Source organism: Seriola lalandi, unplaced genomic scaffold (genome assembly GCF_002814215.2).
Source record: "Seriola lalandi dorsalis isolate HSWRI2012SDOR001 ecotype SW California unplaced genomic scaffold, Sedor1 jcf7180002054672, whole genome shotgun sequence".
Taxonomy (NCBI): Eukaryota; Metazoa; Chordata; class Actinopteri; order Carangiformes; family Carangidae; genus Seriola; species Seriola lalandi.
The window spans coordinates 929560-948824 of NW_019525225.1; the positions used below are offsets into that span (position 1 = coordinate 929560).

Consider the following 19265-nt stretch of genomic DNA (forward strand, 5'->3'; position numbering starts at 1 on the left):
ACCCCACCCCCTTCTAGACTCCTGGCTATTCATCAGCCCCCAGCCCTCTCCTATCTGGACAACGGTGAAATAATCAGAGGAGAGAAAGAGATTTTCTATGCTTCAAATGCTATAGAGGCTTATGCAGTATATCTTATTGGTCATGGCACTTGGGGCCAGACACCCTATCACGTGACATAAAGTCCGTAAAAAAAAAAAAAGGTAAAGAGAAGCAACATGACACACTTACATGACACCCAACTCGAGGCTGAAGATTAAGACGTAGTTGAACCCCAAGTTAAAAATGTTTGCCGCTGCTGCTGTGTACATCTGAGGCAGAATAATCCCCTGCCAAACAAAAAAGACAGCCACAATTGACTAATCTGTAGAGCTAATATTCAAACAGCGTGAATATGATTTGTTCAAGTTACAAACAATTTACAAAGTAAAACTTTGTTTATTTCCCCCCAAAGCAAATTCAGGACAAGGACAACACAAAGAGGCTACAGCCCATAATCATGGTAGCATTCAGCACAAAGCGCCTCAGTAGCTGCAGCCTCACCATGGTGTTAGCATCAGCATGTTAACATACTCATGATAGTGAATGTGTTTAGCAAGTATAGCCTAATATTTGCCATGTTCACTATTTTAGTATACCGTGTTAGCATGCTAATATTTGCTAATTAGCAATAAATACAAGAACGGCTGAGGCTAATAGGATTTGCAGGTAATTAGCCATATACCAAAGTATAGAACTAATTTATATTTTGACCTGATGGTACAATCACCTCTTAATCAAAAATTTTATTTACAACTAATAGACTGGAAAACGTTTTGTTTTGGCGTGGTACCCTCTCTGATGCAAACACAGTTGAGTAAGACATGAGGTGATCCTTTTTCCTGCCACCATTGTCTGAATTTGTTTTGGGGAGACAAACACACTTACTGAGACAGGGCACCCACTGAAACAATGCAGGAGAAGTGCTCCTGTTTCCTCTCATGAACTTACTTGGTTTTGTAGGTAGGCAACCTGCAGCTGGTGCAGAAACATGGCCTGTAGCAGGGAGAGACAAAGAGGATATTTTACACAATAGAACTGGCACACCTCCCGGATAACAGCCAGAACGCTCAAACATAACTTTGATTTGTGATGAGAGATGATGTTGTTTAGGTATTTATCTCAGTCAAAGGAAGGAGGTTAGCACAACATGATGAGCAGAGATGGGTTACTTGTGTTGCTTTTGACTCATTGTGCCATTTACACAATTTAGTTTGATTATAAGCATGGGAAATGTCCAGACTCCAGGCATTTACTGTTATCTTGATGCTTCCATTTGTCTAGAAACACCTACTGCTGTTTTTATGCCCTTTACTGCAAAGATGCAGCTTCTTGTGCTTTTCCACAAATGCTTTTAATTTATGCACAAGAAAAGTCATGGTGAGAATTGAATTCAACAGGGCTTTTTTTTCCTACAGACAGTAGCGTGGCTAGCATTAGTTGAAAAAAAAAGAAAGATGTTTCACCATTTGTCTGCCAACATTTTGGATTTCTGCATTAATGTTGTAGTTCTAAAGAGAATTCCATGCTGGCTACCTCATATCCTTCATGCAACATCCAAAAAGCCCTTTATATTTAGGTTAATGTTGAATTTGGTTCAATGTAAATGCTCAAGAAATGCCTTTATTCCCCCCGGGAGAATAACAATATTTTTTCAGACAGTGCACTTACTGGAACAGCTGGTAGATATGCCATCCCGTAGAGTTGGGCAATTCTGAGGGAAAACGGAGTAATATTAATTTAGTTAAGCAAACACAGTGGTAGTAATTTACTTTCTGCTCAGACATGCACCTATTTTTGCAAGGCTATATTAAAACATTAACTTTCTGCTTTGTTGCCTTAGTTCCTCTGAATGAAATAAATAAAATGACAGGAATCTTACTATAATATTCCGCGTGTAGGTGGATTCACATAATCCTGTCGGAAGCTGCATACATAATATTCACATAACACTGTATGTTTAAGTGTAGGGAAACTACACATAAATGCAATTTGTGGGTCTTTACAAATACCTATATAAATGTATATACAAAGCTTAACTTAAAATATCTCTGTACACACTAACATGGAACCACACAATACACTGATAATATAGACATCGGTATTACTGCTGATAAGAATAACAGCCACGGCACTAAAGATAAAAGTATAGGTGTTGTTTTTTTTCCTTAAAAGACTTAACCAACAGTTTGTCTTCAATAAAATTTGAAGACAATGTGTACGTTTCATAAACAATGGTTGTACCTTGCCACCTCTTCATCTTGGTACATGATGAGTTGTAAGTTTTGTGAGTTGATGAGAAGGGCCCAACAAGGCAGACAGAACAGCAGCAGGATCAGCGAACTCCTCTGGAGAATCACTCCCACACGTTTCATGTTCTTACTGCCAAATGTCTGCAAAACACAAATGAGACAAATGAAAATTTAATCTGATTACATACTGTAGGTTCAAATGCACAATAACAACCAGGTGCAGATGATGTGGTTTGCTCACCTGAGAAATCAGTGTGTCACAGGCCACAGCTAGGCCATAGCCTGTTGCAGTTGTGGTCAAATTAATGGTCTGAGGGGTGGAAGACAAAATACAAACAAATCAGAGAACAAAAACTGCAGATTAGTTATAAAAAATGTATTTTACTCATAGTCCCTTTTTTGTTTATGTTCATAACTTTGAGTAATACATACTTTAATGTGATTTCTGGACACCCAGCTTCCCTACACCTCAGCTAAACAGTCCACCAGGCACCACTGTTCACATACATTTATCCTGTACGGCAGGTGCAGCATCTGGGTGAAAGCTGTGCCTGATGATGATATGCTGCCATCTCTTCCTGAAGCTGAATCAATGAGTAGGAAAGGACTCTCTTTATGTTGTGCACATACAGGTTTTCTTCTTGGCTGTAAATATATTTGGTATTTTCATGACTCAAAAAAGAACCTTACAGCAGTGAATGCACTGGACACAAAGGGACTTTTGACTGGCTTCTTCACTCCAGTGTCAGATAGAGGGGCTGTACTCCATTCATTCTCTTGTACCCAAGAGAACTGGGGATGAGATTGATCCTAGAACTGTGCGCCCTGGACAGCTGCGTGGTGCAGCCAGGTGACTGATTTACCATGACAGATTTTAATGATTGTTTAAAGAAGACTGTTTATTGTCTGTTTGTCCTCTGAGTGCAGTGTTTTGTACATCACATACCCCTGAGATTGTCTAAAAAGACTTTTAGGCTATTCATGCCTGAATCCAGAGAGTTTGCCATTTTTCACTCACTCCAATTTATCCAGCACCTAAAACCACATGAGAGTTTACAGTCGACTGGAAGTAAACGGCACTCCACCATGTCAGCAAGGGCTGTAATCTGGACTCACTCGCTCAAATCTTGCAGCATTTGGGCATGTCTATCAGAAACCAGTCAAACCACTGTTGAGGCAATAGTTTTGACAGCGTAAGAGTGCAAATCAGAAAATTATGGTCCACTTATGCAGGCAAGCGTAGTGATAGGCACATTGTCCCGTCTGTGACAGCTTCCGGACAGTGACCAGCTGGTACATTAAAGCTTGTCTGCAGATGTTGTGCACTACTCCATCTCAGTACACCATTTGCAGCTATGAAGATGAATGGTGCCATGGACATGATAATTAGACAACTTTTGGGGTCCCATGGTGCCATAAATTACAACATCCGAGAGTCAAGTCCAGCTATGAAGGAACTTTCTTGCATTTCCACATTCCTCTCATCCTCTCTCCTCCTTTCATGTCAGCTCTCTAACATCGCCTTTTATATTAAATACCCCTGAGTATAAGTCAAAAGTGGTTCAGTTGGACACATACACAAAGAGGAAAGATTATAAAATTTTTACTCCATTGAATATGATGGCTTGTGGTGTGATAAACTCACAGCTAGCCACACAGGGTTTGTTTGTTCTGTGGAGACTGGATGGTTGGTAAGCTTCAGTGTAAGCAAAGGCTAACTCGTATATGCTGTATATTGTTTTCATCACCAGTACCTTGCCCAGGAGATTGTATACAACACCTCTGTAAAGAAGCACTTTGGTTGCCACCCTGTCTGTTAATCAGGTTTAATTGACAGGATGTGTGGAAATCTTTTCTCCAGGCCTTCTCGGTCAGAACTAGATGGTAGACCAGGGTTGTGAAAAGCTTTAAACTCTGTCAAGTTCTTGACATTAACACTGAATTAAATTTGCACCTGTAATGTGTAAGGATTGCTACTCTCGATCCCACTGAGCGTCAGCGTTCCAGACTGCAGCTTGTTGCAGCAAATTTCAACTCACTGATTTGTTTTCCAGGTCCATATACTATGGTTTCTCCCAACACACCACATGCAAACTTAATGCTATCTGCCTAAAGCCAAATGGCAGCGAGCCAAAGTAAACGAGTGTCTGGTGAAAAGAGTTCAACATGTAGCTTGCCAAAGAGAGCCAGATAGTTTTGTAGACCAAGATGGCCGGCCAAACTGGGGCTGATGGTGTCTATGTGCATCAATCATGTGACTAACTTACATTCTTGTTATGTCCTTTTGCTCAACATCTTTCTGCTGCTAGTCTCATCTCAATCAAAACAGACTTCAATCTCAATAGAATAACCCATTAAAAACAAAAATTTAAAATGTGTGTCAACGTTTGAGGAAAAAGAGCTTTGCAGTTGTTTGTTTGCAGGACGTGTGTAAGTCAGCAAATGTTTGCCAACAAGTTAGCCAAGGATTTGTATCCTCTGTGGAGAGGTTTGGGAAAGTATTTCAATTCTATAATAACAGGTTTCATTTAGAAAAGTTTGTGCTACATTAATTAACTTTTAAAGAATCACTTCACTTTGCTTCTCATTAGTGTTTTGACAGTCTATACAATCCTGCATGTATTTTTTTCTTCTGTTTGGACAGTTACACAGTTAAAGTTACTGCTCTTTACCATTTTAGCGGTGACATGGATATCAGAGTGTTCATCCACAACAGACACCACGTCACACCAGTTACTGAAGACCTGGGCTCTCTCAGATGTAATACAGACACCAACACACTGTGGCAAACCACCAGTGCCAACACAACTAATAGTAAAAATTATTAAATCATTATAATTGGTCAATATGCCACAAAGGAGAATAGATAGTACCGCTGAGGCCAGTGCGTATCCAGCCAGTTCTGCATTGCCAATGTGACCACAGAATATGGTGATAACAAACGGCATGAGGAAGTTCAGAATCCGAGACAGCAGCTGTAGAAACAAACAGAAAGATTTGACTAATTTCCAAACAGCCTCATCATTGATCAGGTGAAGCTGATGCAGCAAATAATTGTTATTAACTAAGCTCAGACAGCTTATCTGTACTCAGAGAAGTAGTTTGAAGTTAGAGAGCAGTGTTGTGAAATCACCAAGCACAAACTGGTTTGCACTAGCATGAAGTGTAGACACCATTTTATTTCACCTTTTGCATATTGTATATACATTTCAGAACTAGTAAGGGATTGCACTGTTTGATTATATTCTGTAACAGTGTGCATTCAACAGAAACTCTGCAATAAACGAATACAGTTACCGAATCTATTACAGTTGCAGCTCTTTAAGAATTACATACCAATCCCCCCCCCCCCAAACAACACTTCAACTTTCCCCTACTCACCAATGGGCCCGTGAGCCGCAAGACATGGTAGAGTTCCTCTCTGTAGGCCAATGGTAGCCAGCGTCTCACACACGCACACCGAAACAGTTTGGAGCTGACTACTGCCACCACCTCATCTCCCTCAGCCACTGCCGTCTTGGCAACAGAAACCCCAGCAACGGGTTCTGCACCCAGCGAGGGTTGTGCAGGTTCCGCGGAACCCAGCTTCTCCATTCAAACAGTAAAAGAAGAGAGATGGGAGCGAGAAGGGAGAAAAGCTATGGGACAGGGGAGGGAGGGAGAGAGGGAGGGAGGGAGGGAAGGAGGGAGGGAGTGTGGAGAGAGAGTGCAAGGGGTAAGAGGGGCAGTCAGTCTATTTGGGTTTAGAAACATGCACTACTTCAAAGTTATTGATTAAATTATGTGGTTTGGAAGGGGGGAGATGAGAGAATGAATGCAGAAGGAAAAGAAAACAGAGGGAGGGGCCATTGTTGAAAGGGTCAAAGCAAGGCTGCTGAATGTTTCTTGATAGGGAGGAAATACACTGTGTCTACGTATTTTACTGTGTGTGTGTGTGTGTGTGTGTGTGTGTGTGTGTGTGTGTGTGTGTGTGTGTGTGTGTGTGTGTGGTCTTGCAAAGCTCAGTAGTAATCTGATGTGGAATGCCTATTTGCAAAGTGTACACTCAGAGTTCTGATGGCATAAACGCTGCAGGCTTTGATTAATTACTTGCGTGTTTTACAGGTACATGTTTGTGTTTGTTTGTGTGCATATGTATTAGGCGCTGATCTTATCTGCCTTGGAGTGGACTTTGAACAATGCCTTTATCCCTGGGGTCGCCCTCCTTATGTGTTTGACACATAAACAAACAGTCACATGTGCTTACTAACCTGCACTCATCTTTTTTTTTTCCTGACAGAGCTCTGTAACTTCAATATTTATTCAACTGGCATCTAGTCTTCAAGATACAGTACTTTTCAAAGTAGACAGAGCCAGGAAAGAACCAGGACGTGCACAGTTAATATGTGTCATTTAGCAGCAGCAAGGCCAAATTCACCTTCAGTCAATTTCTGTCTCAAAGTCTACATGATCAAACACAGATTGACCTTTAGTATGAGAGAAGTCATAAGCACAACAATCAGCTTACACAGTAACGATGAAGACGCTTCAAGTGTGTGTGTGTGTGTGTGTGTGTGTGTGTGTGTGTGTGTGTGTGTGTGTGTGTGTGTGTGCATGTGTGGTGGGAAAAAAGAGATTCCTGCGTGTGTCTATCTAGTAATTAGGTTACAAGCTAGTCAATTGTGCAACATGAAATAAAGAGCACATTATTCCTCCGCAATTACGCATGCTGCAATTGCTGCTAACCTTTGCTCTTTGATCTGATTGACCATGCACTTGCTTTTTTAAAGAGCAGGTATAAGAGGCTGTCAAAGATTGAATATTATTCACTGATTAAGTGAATTTTAATGCTTGTAATGCATTAAAATTCACTTCATCCAATGCAAATACATGACCAAAGAAGAGGGGAAGTTTGAAGGAGGCATGACTAATACAACTGACACTTTCTATGCCCAGTCAAAAGCACATAAGGGATTATTTTTGAGAGCAAGTATAAGAAGCTGTCAAAGACTGAAAGCAGGTTGAGCAGATACAGGCCTAACATTTTAAGAAGCTTAAATGTGAGCTCTTGTTGAGACAGGACAGAAGGAAATCAAAATCTGATTGAATGAAAGTATTAACAGCAACAATGATAAGAAGGTGTGATGTATACAAATTCAAATTCTTATCTTTATTCTAATGCAGGGTTACAACGTGGTTGACATCTAATGATCATTGTGAAGCCTATAAAAATCAACATTATCAACTGCAAATTAGACTATTAACAGACACTCCACCACAATGATATTATCATAAGCACATTATGGTCTGATATTAAGGTTAGTAATGCTATTGATACATTTGTACTACTTATACTAAAATACACTGAAGTTCTCAAGCATGAAGCTCATGTTTAAAAGGTTGGACACACACACACACACACACACACACACACACACCAATGATGAGTTCACTCTATAAACTAATCTATAATTGTGGAATCCGTGTGAAGCAGCTCACCTGTTCGCTGTGCAGAAAAGCATTTACGTGAATAAGGCCATGTAAGATCACAATGTCATGTCGGAAGATTCAAATACTTTATGAAGATAACACTGCTGTGCCATATGAGTAAAGTGCACAGAGCCCTTCTCTCAGTTTGGAGTTAACATGTATTGATCCTGCTGTAGTGTGATGGTGACAGCTATTTAATAAATTCTAAGACGAGCATGCATTTGTTTGGTCAGCGTGAGCAGTGTCTGGCAGCTTTTCAAGCCCAAAGTGTTAGAGGTAACAGCACTTTGATCTGACAGGTGAAATTTGGATGTCAGGGGGTGGAACACAGCTCCTGTGGGCTAGGGCCCAATTTTACCTCCTGTTCTCACGGCTCTCATAGCGTCATTTTCGCCCACTGTTTTAAGCGAAAAAGCAGTGTGACTCCATATCCCATTTATGCTTTAAATGTTTTTCCTTGTCATATGAAATCCATGAAATTGTACCTAAAATACACATTTAACTTTTTTGTCATATCCCAAACCCATGAGGTTTTCACTCAGTCCTGTGACCCTAACACCCCCTCTAAAAATGTGGAACATTCCACAGGTCACATGCTCAACAGGAAACTGCATCTTCAGAAGACAATGGGAAGAGGAAGACCAAAAGTAAGTTTTTGCACTTTCTTTTCTGTGTATTTGATGATATGTAACTGTGACTGAAAAGGTCAATCTCAACATACTGTCCTGTTATTGAAATGATTTCATAGAGGTTATTTGTTCATCTTGTTATGCTCATGTTATTAGCATGATCGCCATTTGGCTACATTTTATGTGTTTGCTAACTCTATGCTAAAACTCAGTCCTGTTACTTTCATGTGCTCATAAAGAATAATTGGACTGAGTAACAGTAACAGACGTGAGTAGCAGTTAATTGATTTATTAGCAGAAGTGGACCAAAGCATAAACCTGATGGTTAATAGTTAGGGCGTGTACCATACATGTGAATAATGATAGACAAGCAGTATGTACCCGACCCGTCACTATATTTGAGTAACAGCAGGGAACACACTGCCCGCGTTGCGTGAGCGTTGCGGCTGACGTCGCTGACGTCGTTGACGTCGTTAACTGCTGCTATGGCACCATGGTGGTCTTACAATATATCCAAAGATCCTTTAAACCTCTATTTTGATGTCCGCGGTAAGACGGCTAATTAGTACGACACAAGACGACGGAAAATACCGCCAATTACGTCTAAAGCATAGACTGTATATAAAAAGGTCTAAAGACAGAAAAGGCCGTGTTAACACGCCACTTTTAAACGTCTTAAGACGTTTACAACATCAATATTTCTATTATATAGGTTGGCTCAACATATCTATCTATCTTGTGATCACGTAAACTCTTGAGAATGGGGAGGTTTGGGCTACGTACGTATCGTGTCATATGGTCTTATACAGCTGTGAATCAGTATTTGGGACAGTCCATTTGTGTGGAGGGGGAGCAAGAATTTTTTTAAACTCCTGACTAAACCACTGAAAATTGTGAAAGACAAGCTTGGACAATTCAACATCGTGAGCGGGAATTTGAGCGGGTTTAAGTGACATTTATTTAAGTTCAAGTATCCGTTTGTTTAAAGTATATGTTAGTTGTTCAGGTGTGCTCCTCTCTGCTCCCTGCTCCACTACAGCTCCGCCCCCTCACCTGCTCGCTCTCTACGGCCACTACAGGTTCTCGTTCCTGCTCAGAAGGTGAACAACAGACCATATGTATGTTTTTCATTCAACAGGAAAACACTCTCGCCACTAATCAGAAAGGATTTTAAACAGTTTACACATGAATCAAAGGCTTACTGAACCCAAATTCTTTCTTTCCTCCCCCTCTGCTCAAAATTCAACAGGTTGCCATTTTGTGCTCTAATACTGCCATTCAGTGGGCACCTAGACAAACACACCACATCAAATGAATGTCAATTATGATTCTGAACTTAAATTTTTCAAATACTAGCCTATGAAATGCAGATATAAATAATGTCAATATTATTTATATTACATTATTTTTATTCATAATGTCAATATTCCTAACCTCAATTCATAGGTTGAATGGGGAATTGTTTCTTCTCTTGAAATGATAAGGCCTGTGTAGGGTTTCCCCTCAGAAATTGATGAAGTGGTAGCAACCAAATTCAAACGCCTTAAGACGTTCAAAGTTATGTTAATAAGTTTATTATTCACCATAAGTACCTTGAATGAGTAACTGGTTGCTATGTAACGTAAGCCGTTCTCTACCTCCAGACATGATTACCATACACCTCAGGGTATTTCGTGACGAGGATCTATCTTCCGATAGTCTGAAATGACTATGAATGTATTGATTACACCTGATATAGTGATTTACTGTAAATGCCATCACTGGTATAAAACAGTATATGCCGCTGGCTCTACAGTTTAATGCCGGTAGAAAACGGATGACCCCATTAATCTTGTTTGTGTTATCACTCCAATGTTCATCTAGTTTTCCTAAACCTTACCTAAGTTCCCAGGGTACAGGCCATAATGACCTTCACTCTGTATACAATGGTTTACTTTTTGGACACCCTTATGACTGATAGTGGACAGCCGGAGACACTTCTCTCCTCCGTTGCTAGGGTAACTAAGGGGCTTATAGATAAGGAGGTAGGAGGAAAACATAAGAATTTCCCCAAATCTAATTATTGTCAAGGGTGACAAGAACGAGACACATGTAATATTAAGTGGGTAAGAACATATGACAATTGTGGACTTTGGTGTCCAATAGCATCTTCACACATGAATGTTTAGGATAAAGTTTAACCTTATATGGAGTAAGGTGAATGAATGTTGCTGCCATGTGATACCTGGGGTTATATACCCATGGTCATACAAGAAACCTTCAGAAATTGGTTTGGCACTACTATGGTTACTTGCTGTCATTGTACTGCTCATCACTTTCTCTGCAGCGTGTTAACTTTAAATCAATACTTCTGCCTGAGACATCTGAACTCCTGGTCATCGTATTTTCTTCAGCTCACAAGAATTTCAATCACACTGTCTTCTAACATAGCCATCATTAGGCCACCGCGAAGTTCACATTGAGCTATTCAAAAATGCAGTGGTAGGTTTTTCTCCTGTGACGAACAAAGGTATGGTCTATACATTTTTGAAAATAAAAAAATGGATTTTGCCTACTTCAAGCTCTGCTTCAAAGTAACGAATAGGCCTACTTTATAGTAATGTTGTGGAGTCAAAAGTACAATATTTGTGTATGTGTGTATAAGTGTAGTGGAGTAAAAGTCTCCAAAGTTGACAAAAAAAAATTACATACAGCTTGAAAAATGTACTTTGTACTCTCAAGTAAATGTACTTTGTTGCTTTATTAGTGTGAATATTATGCCAATATTATGCTACTCACCAGATTTTTAAGTTTTACAGTTGACATTACTGAAATTGTTGACATTTAAGATCAGTTTTACAATCTGATTATTATACCTACAGGGAGCCAATCCACCACTAAGTGCTGCAGAAAAGCAGCGGCGCTATCGCGCTCGACGTGATGCTGACCCATGGAAGAGGGAGAAATATTTAGAGACGCAACGTGATAGATACAGGAAGGACCTAGAGTCAGGCAGGAAGAAACCCATTGATGGCCTCAGTGAGAGAAAAAAGCACAAATGTCGCAGAAAATGGAGGGAGACTTACCATAGGATCAAGAACAGGAAAGAAGCTGCGGAGCTGTTTGCTATCTTGGAAAAGACAGGAACAACAATTGAGTTGTTTAATGTCAAGGAGGAACCAGTAGAGAAAGCAGTTTTAGAGCTGCCCAATGATGTGCCACCAGTTCCATCCTCCTTGAGGATGCATGATGACGACTGCGTGGTGACACAAAATGTGAACTGTGAGTGTTTTGACGCAAAGTGTTGCACAGTCAGTCATCAACAGACGACTCCCACAGCCACAGAGGTTCAGTGGCAAAGTCCTGATGCTGTTGGCAAATGGTGTGTTCTGAAGTACGACGGTCACCTGTACCCCGGCATCATCATAGACACAAGTTCAACACATGTTGAAGTCCGTTGTATGGAGAAGATTGGGGTCAACAGGTTTTTATGGCCAGCCTGCGAACATATCCTTTGGTGCCTGTTTGAAGATGTTGTGTGTACCATCCCACCCCCAAGGCAAGTCACAGGTCGCCACATGGAGATTGAGAAAGAAGTCTGGGCCAAACTAGAGAAGCCGTCTTAGAAAAAGTAAGGCAAGTTTGTTTTCATGAATTTATTGCAATTTTAGCTAAAACACTATCGGATGTAGAGTTGTCCTAAAGTTGATTTTAGGACTAATTCTCAAAGCACAGATCTGAGGACTTGTGTGATATCTTCAGCTTTTTATCTTTGCTGTCTTTGTTACCTTTTGTAGAATATGGAGAGGACCCATACCGTGCAGGAGCCAGAAACACCCACCCATGACATGCTGCAGGGAAGGAGCGGGACACCCCTCCACCCTCTCTATCTGTCTCCCCCTTCCTCTCTCGCTCCCTCTTTCTCTCTCCACCTCCTTTGCTGTAAAGAAGTACAAGCACATAGCACATCCCTTCAACACAGACAACCCACACACAACGTGCACACTTACATAAACACACAAAAAAAAATACACAGATACACTAAAAGATACACGCATATACACTGTTAGGCACGTACTCACATACAGACACATATTCCTGTTTTTGTTTTGTTTTATTTAGATAAAGCACTATCTTTTCAGTCATGTTTGGTCCATCATTTATCCAATTGTGAAATAAATTACATGATAAAAAGATGAATAATTTAAGGTTTGGCTCAGCATTTTTTTGAAAAATACAACTTTTGTGCAACGATACTGATTTTCAGTCACACGTTGATTATTTGAACATGTAACCAATGATTTCTGTAAAATAAACACTTTAGGGGAAAACTGACGAATCTGTTGATTTGCTTTTAAACATGCTTTTTAAATGACGAACATTTTGGTAACAGGACTGAGGAAAAAGCAACTGTTTTCCACTTAGAAACCTTGTAATAAATGAAATAAATTTGCAATTGAGCAATATTCATTTTGAATAGTTTGAAATGTGTGTTGTTAGATTCGGTGGGTGAAAAACCATTTTAAAAAATGAAGTTTGATTTGGAAGGGTTACAACAAGCAAGGGGGACCCAAGTGGGAACACAATGTTTACGTTTTTATAAAACAAATTTTAAAAAATCTGATTTTTGGCTTTGTAGAATCATAATTTTTACATTAAACGATAAAATATAAGTATAAAGTGCAAATGTAAAAGCACTTGTAAAGGCTATACTGGGTCTCTAGCAGCTTTGTCATCAGCTTGCAGCAAAGCTGTGGTTTATTACCCGTTTTCACAACAATGCACATATTGCATCTCAGCTTACTGTCACTCATCAGACTGATTCAGAGTCACACCCATATCTTTTTATTCAGGAGCACCAGAATAGCTTGACACTGTTTTCCTCTCCTGTTAGAACACCAGGAAATATGGATAATGTGAATTTGATTTAAAAATAAAACCAAATAAAGATAATTTATAATATTTTAAATATTTGTATATATTTTTTTATATATACAAAGACAACTGGCAAGCAAAGAGTTACATGACTTAGTGTTGTGACTTTTATAAGTTTTAAATCTAATTGTTGGCTTCCACAGTGACTTGCTTCATCAACACGTATAGGCCTATTGTGTCAAATATATTAGATTGAATAATCAATAGATTATGGGCTTTAAAAACCTTTAACTATGAAAAGCATATGAAGAGAACGTATTTTAATCCTTAGGTCCACACCCAACACATTTTAGTGCCACTGTAAAGACTATAGCCAATAAAAACTTTTCCTGTGTTTACACATAAGTGCACAACAATAAAAGAGAGAGAGAGAGATGGGTGGGAAGATTGACAGGAACAGACAAGTGGAATGATGAGAAAGCCAGTCAGAAACACGCGAGTGAGGTTATAAAAAGTGTCCTCATCTGCATGAGAAGCCGCATATAAGAGCTACTGAAGATTCAAACAGTCCTTCACATCCTCATACTCACACACAGGGAACATCAGAAATAAAACGGACAAGAAATAGGAGGAAATAATTATTGCCAGGTAAGTACCTCTGATACAAAACCTTTACGCGTCAGTACACAAAGGTATGAGCTATCATAAATTTTATATGTTGAAATAATGTTACAGTTTATTTTATGCATAAGAACCGAGAGAGCATTCGCACCGTGCGACTAGTAACTTCCACATAACTTGGCTGGTAGCTGTAATTCTAATGATTTCTTGTATGTAAACTGCAATCACATTTTTTTTTTTGTTATCTTCAAGTAATCAGTGCTAGCAAGTACAAACTGAAAATTACAACTGTAGTAAACAATGACTTTTAATGCTTAAATATCTCATAATATCCCAGATATTCTAAATGGGATCTGATATACACACTTAATGACTAGAACTGCACCAAAACGCCTGAGAGTGATATGCATGTAAATTATCTCTAGCTCTGTTCTACAAATATCAGATGGCAAGTTTTTCTAGTGTTTTACCAAAAATGTCTGTTGTGACATGATTGCCCTAACAGCAACTGAGAGCACTAATTCAAACAAATTTTATCACTGGAAGTGACTAAAAGTTTTTTCTGTTGAAAAGTGCTGAACTTTTGGTCAATTCAGATCTCATGAGAATTTTAAATAAGCACTGCATGAGTGATCTCTCTGAGGATCTTTCCCTTCCTTCCAGGTTCACCCAAGGAAGAGAAGATGATGTTCAGACCCTCTCTTTTCCATCTGCTCTTCTACTGTGCAACCCAGACACTGGGTAAGCATGTGTTGTTGGTCACATATCTGACCTTGGCTTAAATTATTCCAATAGGATACATTTTCTCACACCTTTAGCGTAATCACTTTAGTTTTCACTGCTTCACTGAGTGATCCCTTAAAGTTTCAACTTTCCCAAGGTGTCAAGATCCAGTCTGAACCAGAAGTCAGCGGTGAGGGTGTCATACAGACAGAGCTGCAGAGAACAGTGACTCTTCTCTGCCTGCCTGACGGCGGCTCTGAGACTCAGGCTGACGAAGAGCTGGTGTGGCTGAGGAATGGCGCTGTGGTCATTCTGAGGGAAGAAAACAAGAAGGGTCGCAGCAGCGTGTGTGTTACACCCGTCATCCATGAAGATAACGGTGCCACTTTCACCTGCCACCTGAGTAGAAATGCCACAATTAGGGCCTCAGTCACCCTGAATGTCACATGTGAGTCTCTTCAAATAAATAAATGTTGGAAGTTATAAAACTGACATACAGTTTTTTGGTTTACTTATTCTTGAGCCAGTTTGGATTGTATTGGTGATTTTGGGTGAAATATCTCAATAACTATTAGATGGATTGCAATGAAATGTTGTACAAACATTAATGTCAAATGTCAAAATTTCATGGTAATCTGAGATATTTCAGTCTGGACCAACTGAGATACCAAATGACATTGCCATCCATAGAGCAATGCTAGCATACAGTAGGTTCGACCGAATCTATTCTGTAAATGAAATGTGTGCATCTATCTGAAAAAAACAAATCATATTATCATATTTGTGTCAAATACTTCAGCAGCATCAATACTTTATCTCTGATGTTCCTCTTCAGATCACCCACAGCTCTCTGGGTCAGAGGAGGTTGCAGTAGAAGATGAGTCAGCGCTAGTCCTGCGGTGTGATATCTGGGCCAATCCACCGGTCTCATCTGTGTCGTGGACACTAAATGGAAGCGCAGTGGATCTATTTGCAGGTGGTTTCACGGTGACCAATGACGGCTTTACAAGCCAGCTGACTGCCAGCAGCGTGGAGAAAAGCGTGCATGAAGGCACGTATCAGTGCACAGCTAACTCTCCCGTCTATGGAGAACACAGCAAGCGCTTTCAAGTCACAGTAACAGGTCAGTTCACACAATCAGTATGACACAATTTTGCTGAAGCCACATCTCAAGGTTGAATATGCTTATTTGATATTAATCAGCACATGAAATGATGAGCCACTTAGTGAATGTGAAGTAAGAAAAAGTGGGCTGATCACCTTCTTCCTCACCTGTAGAAAAGACCATGAAGTTCCCACTGATGCCCATGATAGCGGGGCTGGTGGTGGTGATCTTAACTGCACTTCTTGCTGTGGTTTCACGGTGGAGCAAAATCACAAAGGTAACATACAAAACATACACACATATGGCTCAGGGACTGACTCTGAATCATTGCAAACCAAACCCACTAATGCTTTATGTCTCTTTTGACAGTGCTGCAAGTAAGTTGTGTCAGTTGGTCTCTGCTTCACCAAATGAGGCCATGAAGATACCACCCCTCTCGAATGAGTGCAAGAGACTGTGATCGTCCATTTATGTAGCCCCGTTTTTAATTTTATATGATATTTAAAAAGAAAGGTTCAGCATTTTAGGAAATGCATCTCTTCGCTTTCTTGCTGAGATTTTGAAGACAAATCCCACATCTGTCTGTGAAACGTGAAGCTACAGCACAGCGGCTGGTTAGCTTGGCTTAGCATAAAGACTGGAATCAAAGGGAAACAGCTAGCCTCGCTCTGGTCAGAGGTAACCCCTTATAAAACTAGAGTGGGTGGTTTATAAACAAAAGTTAATGTGTTAATTAATGAGCTTTATAAGTGCTGGAAGGTGAATTTTACTTAACTCTAGAATCAGAATAGCTAGACCTATTTCTCCTGTTTCCAGTGTTTGTGCTATGCTAAGCTAAAGAGCTGCAGGGAGTAGCTTCGTATTTACCATAGAGTCGTAGGAGTGTTAGCAATATGACTCTCGACAATAAAGCAAATAAGCATTTTTCCTAACATGTCTTTTAAAATCTACTGTCTACTGTACTAGCTGTTGTTCATTTATTTGACCATTGATTATGGCAGCAGGATCTGTGAAGTTTGCTACAATACCTTGAGATGATCCTTAAACCTGTTATTTAATCGTGTGATGCGCCCTGACCCTGTGATGCAAAAGTGGGTTTTAAGTCTCCATCACCTCTTTTCTTGTTGATATCTTTGGAATAAAAGTGCCACAATGTAAACCACAAGTCCAGTTGCCTATTTGACAGTTTTGGTTTGAGGATAGAATTTGGGGGCAGTGAATTTATGTCATCAGTGGAGCTCCTATTTCCAACACATGGCAGGAATTTGCATAAAATATAGTGTTTAATACAGTTTTTACATATCATATATTGGCAGATTGACATATATATTTAACACTTCTATTGTATGAAAAATGCATATAATATGTCCAGTTACCCAAGTAGCCCATTTTGCTCATTGTTGTCCACATGTTGTGGCTCTGCAGTGGTCAAGTCATAAATTATATGATTATTCAATACATACATTTTTAACTGGCCATATACACATATACATATAAAGCTAGATGGATTAAACTCATGTTATAAAATGAAAGAAAAGCAATAATTATTTTTAAATAATAAGAACTTTTATAATCCCCATGTTGATGCTTTTAGCCCTCCTGATGTAAAGGTTGGTGTAGGTTTCAGAGACATATCTGTCAAACAACAACAGAATAAACAGGTGTGTCTAATAAATGTTCATCCAAGAACTGACTGAGAGTCGAAATCCTGGTGTCTAGTTTTCACATTTGGACTGAACTTTAACTCCTGACTCAACAGTACAATCGAGGCTTGTTAAAATCATGTTATACATTTACTCTTAATGAGACAAAAGGACAGGGACTTGCCATGTCATGAGGGGTCAAGGTCTAGAGTTTTGTGTTCTTACCAATAAAGAAACACTTAACATGTTGACATAAAACAATGCAATACCAAACGAGAGCACGTTTGTCAGGAATGCACAGGTTTGATATCAGCTTCAAGAGGTGATCAAATATACAATATAAAGACAAGCTTACTGTATGAGTCATGGCTTTTATTGTAAAAGAAGCTGCTGGGTTGTGCCTGGAGCTTTGAATCGCCACTCAAGAATTGACCTCTTCTGTGTCAGGCTTTTCAGTTAGCTACAAGTGTGTCCAAAAGTCAGTAATTATTAATAATGTAAATGTCTAATTGATCCCTAATGGGAAATTCACAGCTACCTAACAATTGTTTGAAAAGGGTACTGAGAAGACAGATGTCGCTCAATTGTAATGGTCTAATATGTAAAAATGAGGATGTGAATGATTTTTTTATTTAGGTTTATGACCACACTCAACATATGCAAAAAAAAAAGTCTGTCTATTTTACATTGAGACAAAAGAAACTTTCTGATGTCTCCCCATTGACTGTGCAGACATGGGGAAACTGCCCTTCTGTATCTTCTGACTGGCCCTAAACAATAGTCTGATCTTCGCTTTGTGTCACGTTGCTGTGCTGTCATGCTGGGAAGCCCATTTTGTCTAGATATATTTGTCCTAAATTGTTTTTGCAAAACACAGGTTCATCACAAATTGTTTTATGAAACAAAATAACAAGAACATGAAAAGTTAATGAAAAGTGGAAAGACAGGTTTGTTAATGCCTTTATTAAATCACCTTTGACTAAAACAAAAAGATTTCAGAGCACTGGTGCCTGTAAGCATTTTACATGCTGGTCTATAGTGACATCTGCTGGACACTTCAAATCCTCTCCTATCTATGGTAATTGCACTTTTATGTCAATGTGCAAAGAGACAGAATGGAATTAATGTGAGAAAATTACAATCTTCACTGGGTGTGACAAAGAACGCGCGTTAACAGTACTTAATGAACAGTTGTCCCTGTTCTGTTGGTGTCGACAGACTGCATAATCCACAGGACAGTCGTGTATTTATCATAGAAAGGTATTTAATCTAATCTTTAAGCATCTATTTCCACTGGGATTTAGAATCTGTATTTCAAAGGAGAATAAAAGCATCAAGGTAAAAGTTAAGATTGTTAATTAAACAACAAACAAAACTCTCCACATGAGCTTGTTTGAATCTTAGCTAAAAGAAAAAATTATAACAAACTCTTTGAACATCAAATGCATTAATACAAGCCTTTTTAATGCTTTTATAGTGAGTGCCATGATGAGATAGTAAGATATGGTTGGACAGTATAGACACAATGAAATATTAACTTATTCTTGACATTATGTTAATATAATGTGGTGGCATTTGGGTATAACTAATGGTACTTTTTCACATGAAAAGTTTTTGTTCTTAAAGAAAGTGTTGTGATGACCTAACAGGACAAAGAATTCAGACAATCCCCACATTATCTTTGCTAAATTCTGTCTTCGTTATAAATGGGACAGACAAAATATTAGAATCATTTCTCAATATACAACAATCCAATGACACTTCTAACTGGCCTCAAAACTTGCCAAGTTGAACCAACATCTATCTCATGCCAAGTCAATAAAAATGGAACATCATAAACCTCACAAAGATAAGCTTTATTACTGGACTGTTGCATTGGATTGTATTATAGGCTGGAGCTGAAAAACTGCAACTCATGGTACATAGCCTGTA

The 19265-nt window shown here is 39.2% G+C and overlaps 2 protein-coding genes and 1 long non-coding RNA gene across 3 annotated transcripts in view; 2 read left to right on the plus strand and 1 right to left on the minus strand.

The window, feature by feature from the left end:
* slc47a1 (solute carrier family 47 member 1) overlaps window positions 1–5937 on the minus strand; it is a 12593-nt gene extending 6656 nt beyond the window's left edge. The window contains exons 1-7 of the mRNA XM_023421601.2: window positions 5671–5937; window positions 5163–5264; window positions 2531–2599; window positions 2282–2430; window positions 1709–1751; window positions 989–1033; window positions 230–327 (exon numbers count right to left, since the gene is read on the minus strand). Of these exons, the coding sequence (XP_023277369.1) occupies window positions 230–327; window positions 989–1033; window positions 1709–1751; window positions 2282–2430; window positions 2531–2599; window positions 5163–5264; window positions 5671–5883 (719 nt within the window). The 5' untranslated portion in view covers window positions 5884–5937. The remainder of the gene's footprint in view (window positions 1–229; window positions 328–988; window positions 1034–1708; window positions 1752–2281; window positions 2431–2530; window positions 2600–5162; window positions 5265–5670) is intronic.
* Window positions 5938–8353: 2416 nt separating this feature from the next.
* On the plus strand, window positions 8354–12761 carry LOC111666286 (uncharacterized). The gene is made up of 3 exons (XR_015438161.1): window positions 8354–8405; window positions 11249–11997; window positions 12164–12761. It is a non-coding gene; the product is annotated as an uncharacterized LOC111666286 (long non-coding RNA).
* Window positions 12762–13746: 985 nt separating this feature from the next.
* tmigd1 (transmembrane and immunoglobulin domain containing 1) lies at window positions 13747–16849 on the plus strand. The gene is made up of 6 exons (XM_023421382.2): window positions 13747–13889; window positions 14526–14603; window positions 14743–15033; window positions 15421–15708; window positions 15864–15967; window positions 16060–16849. The coding sequence occupies exons 2-6, from the start codon at window positions 14546–14548 to the stop codon at window positions 16069–16071; spliced, it is 753 nt and encodes a 250-aa protein (XP_023277150.1). The 5' UTR covers window positions 13747–13889; window positions 14526–14545; the 3' UTR covers window positions 16072–16849.
* Window positions 16850–19265: the final 2416 nt, after the last annotated feature.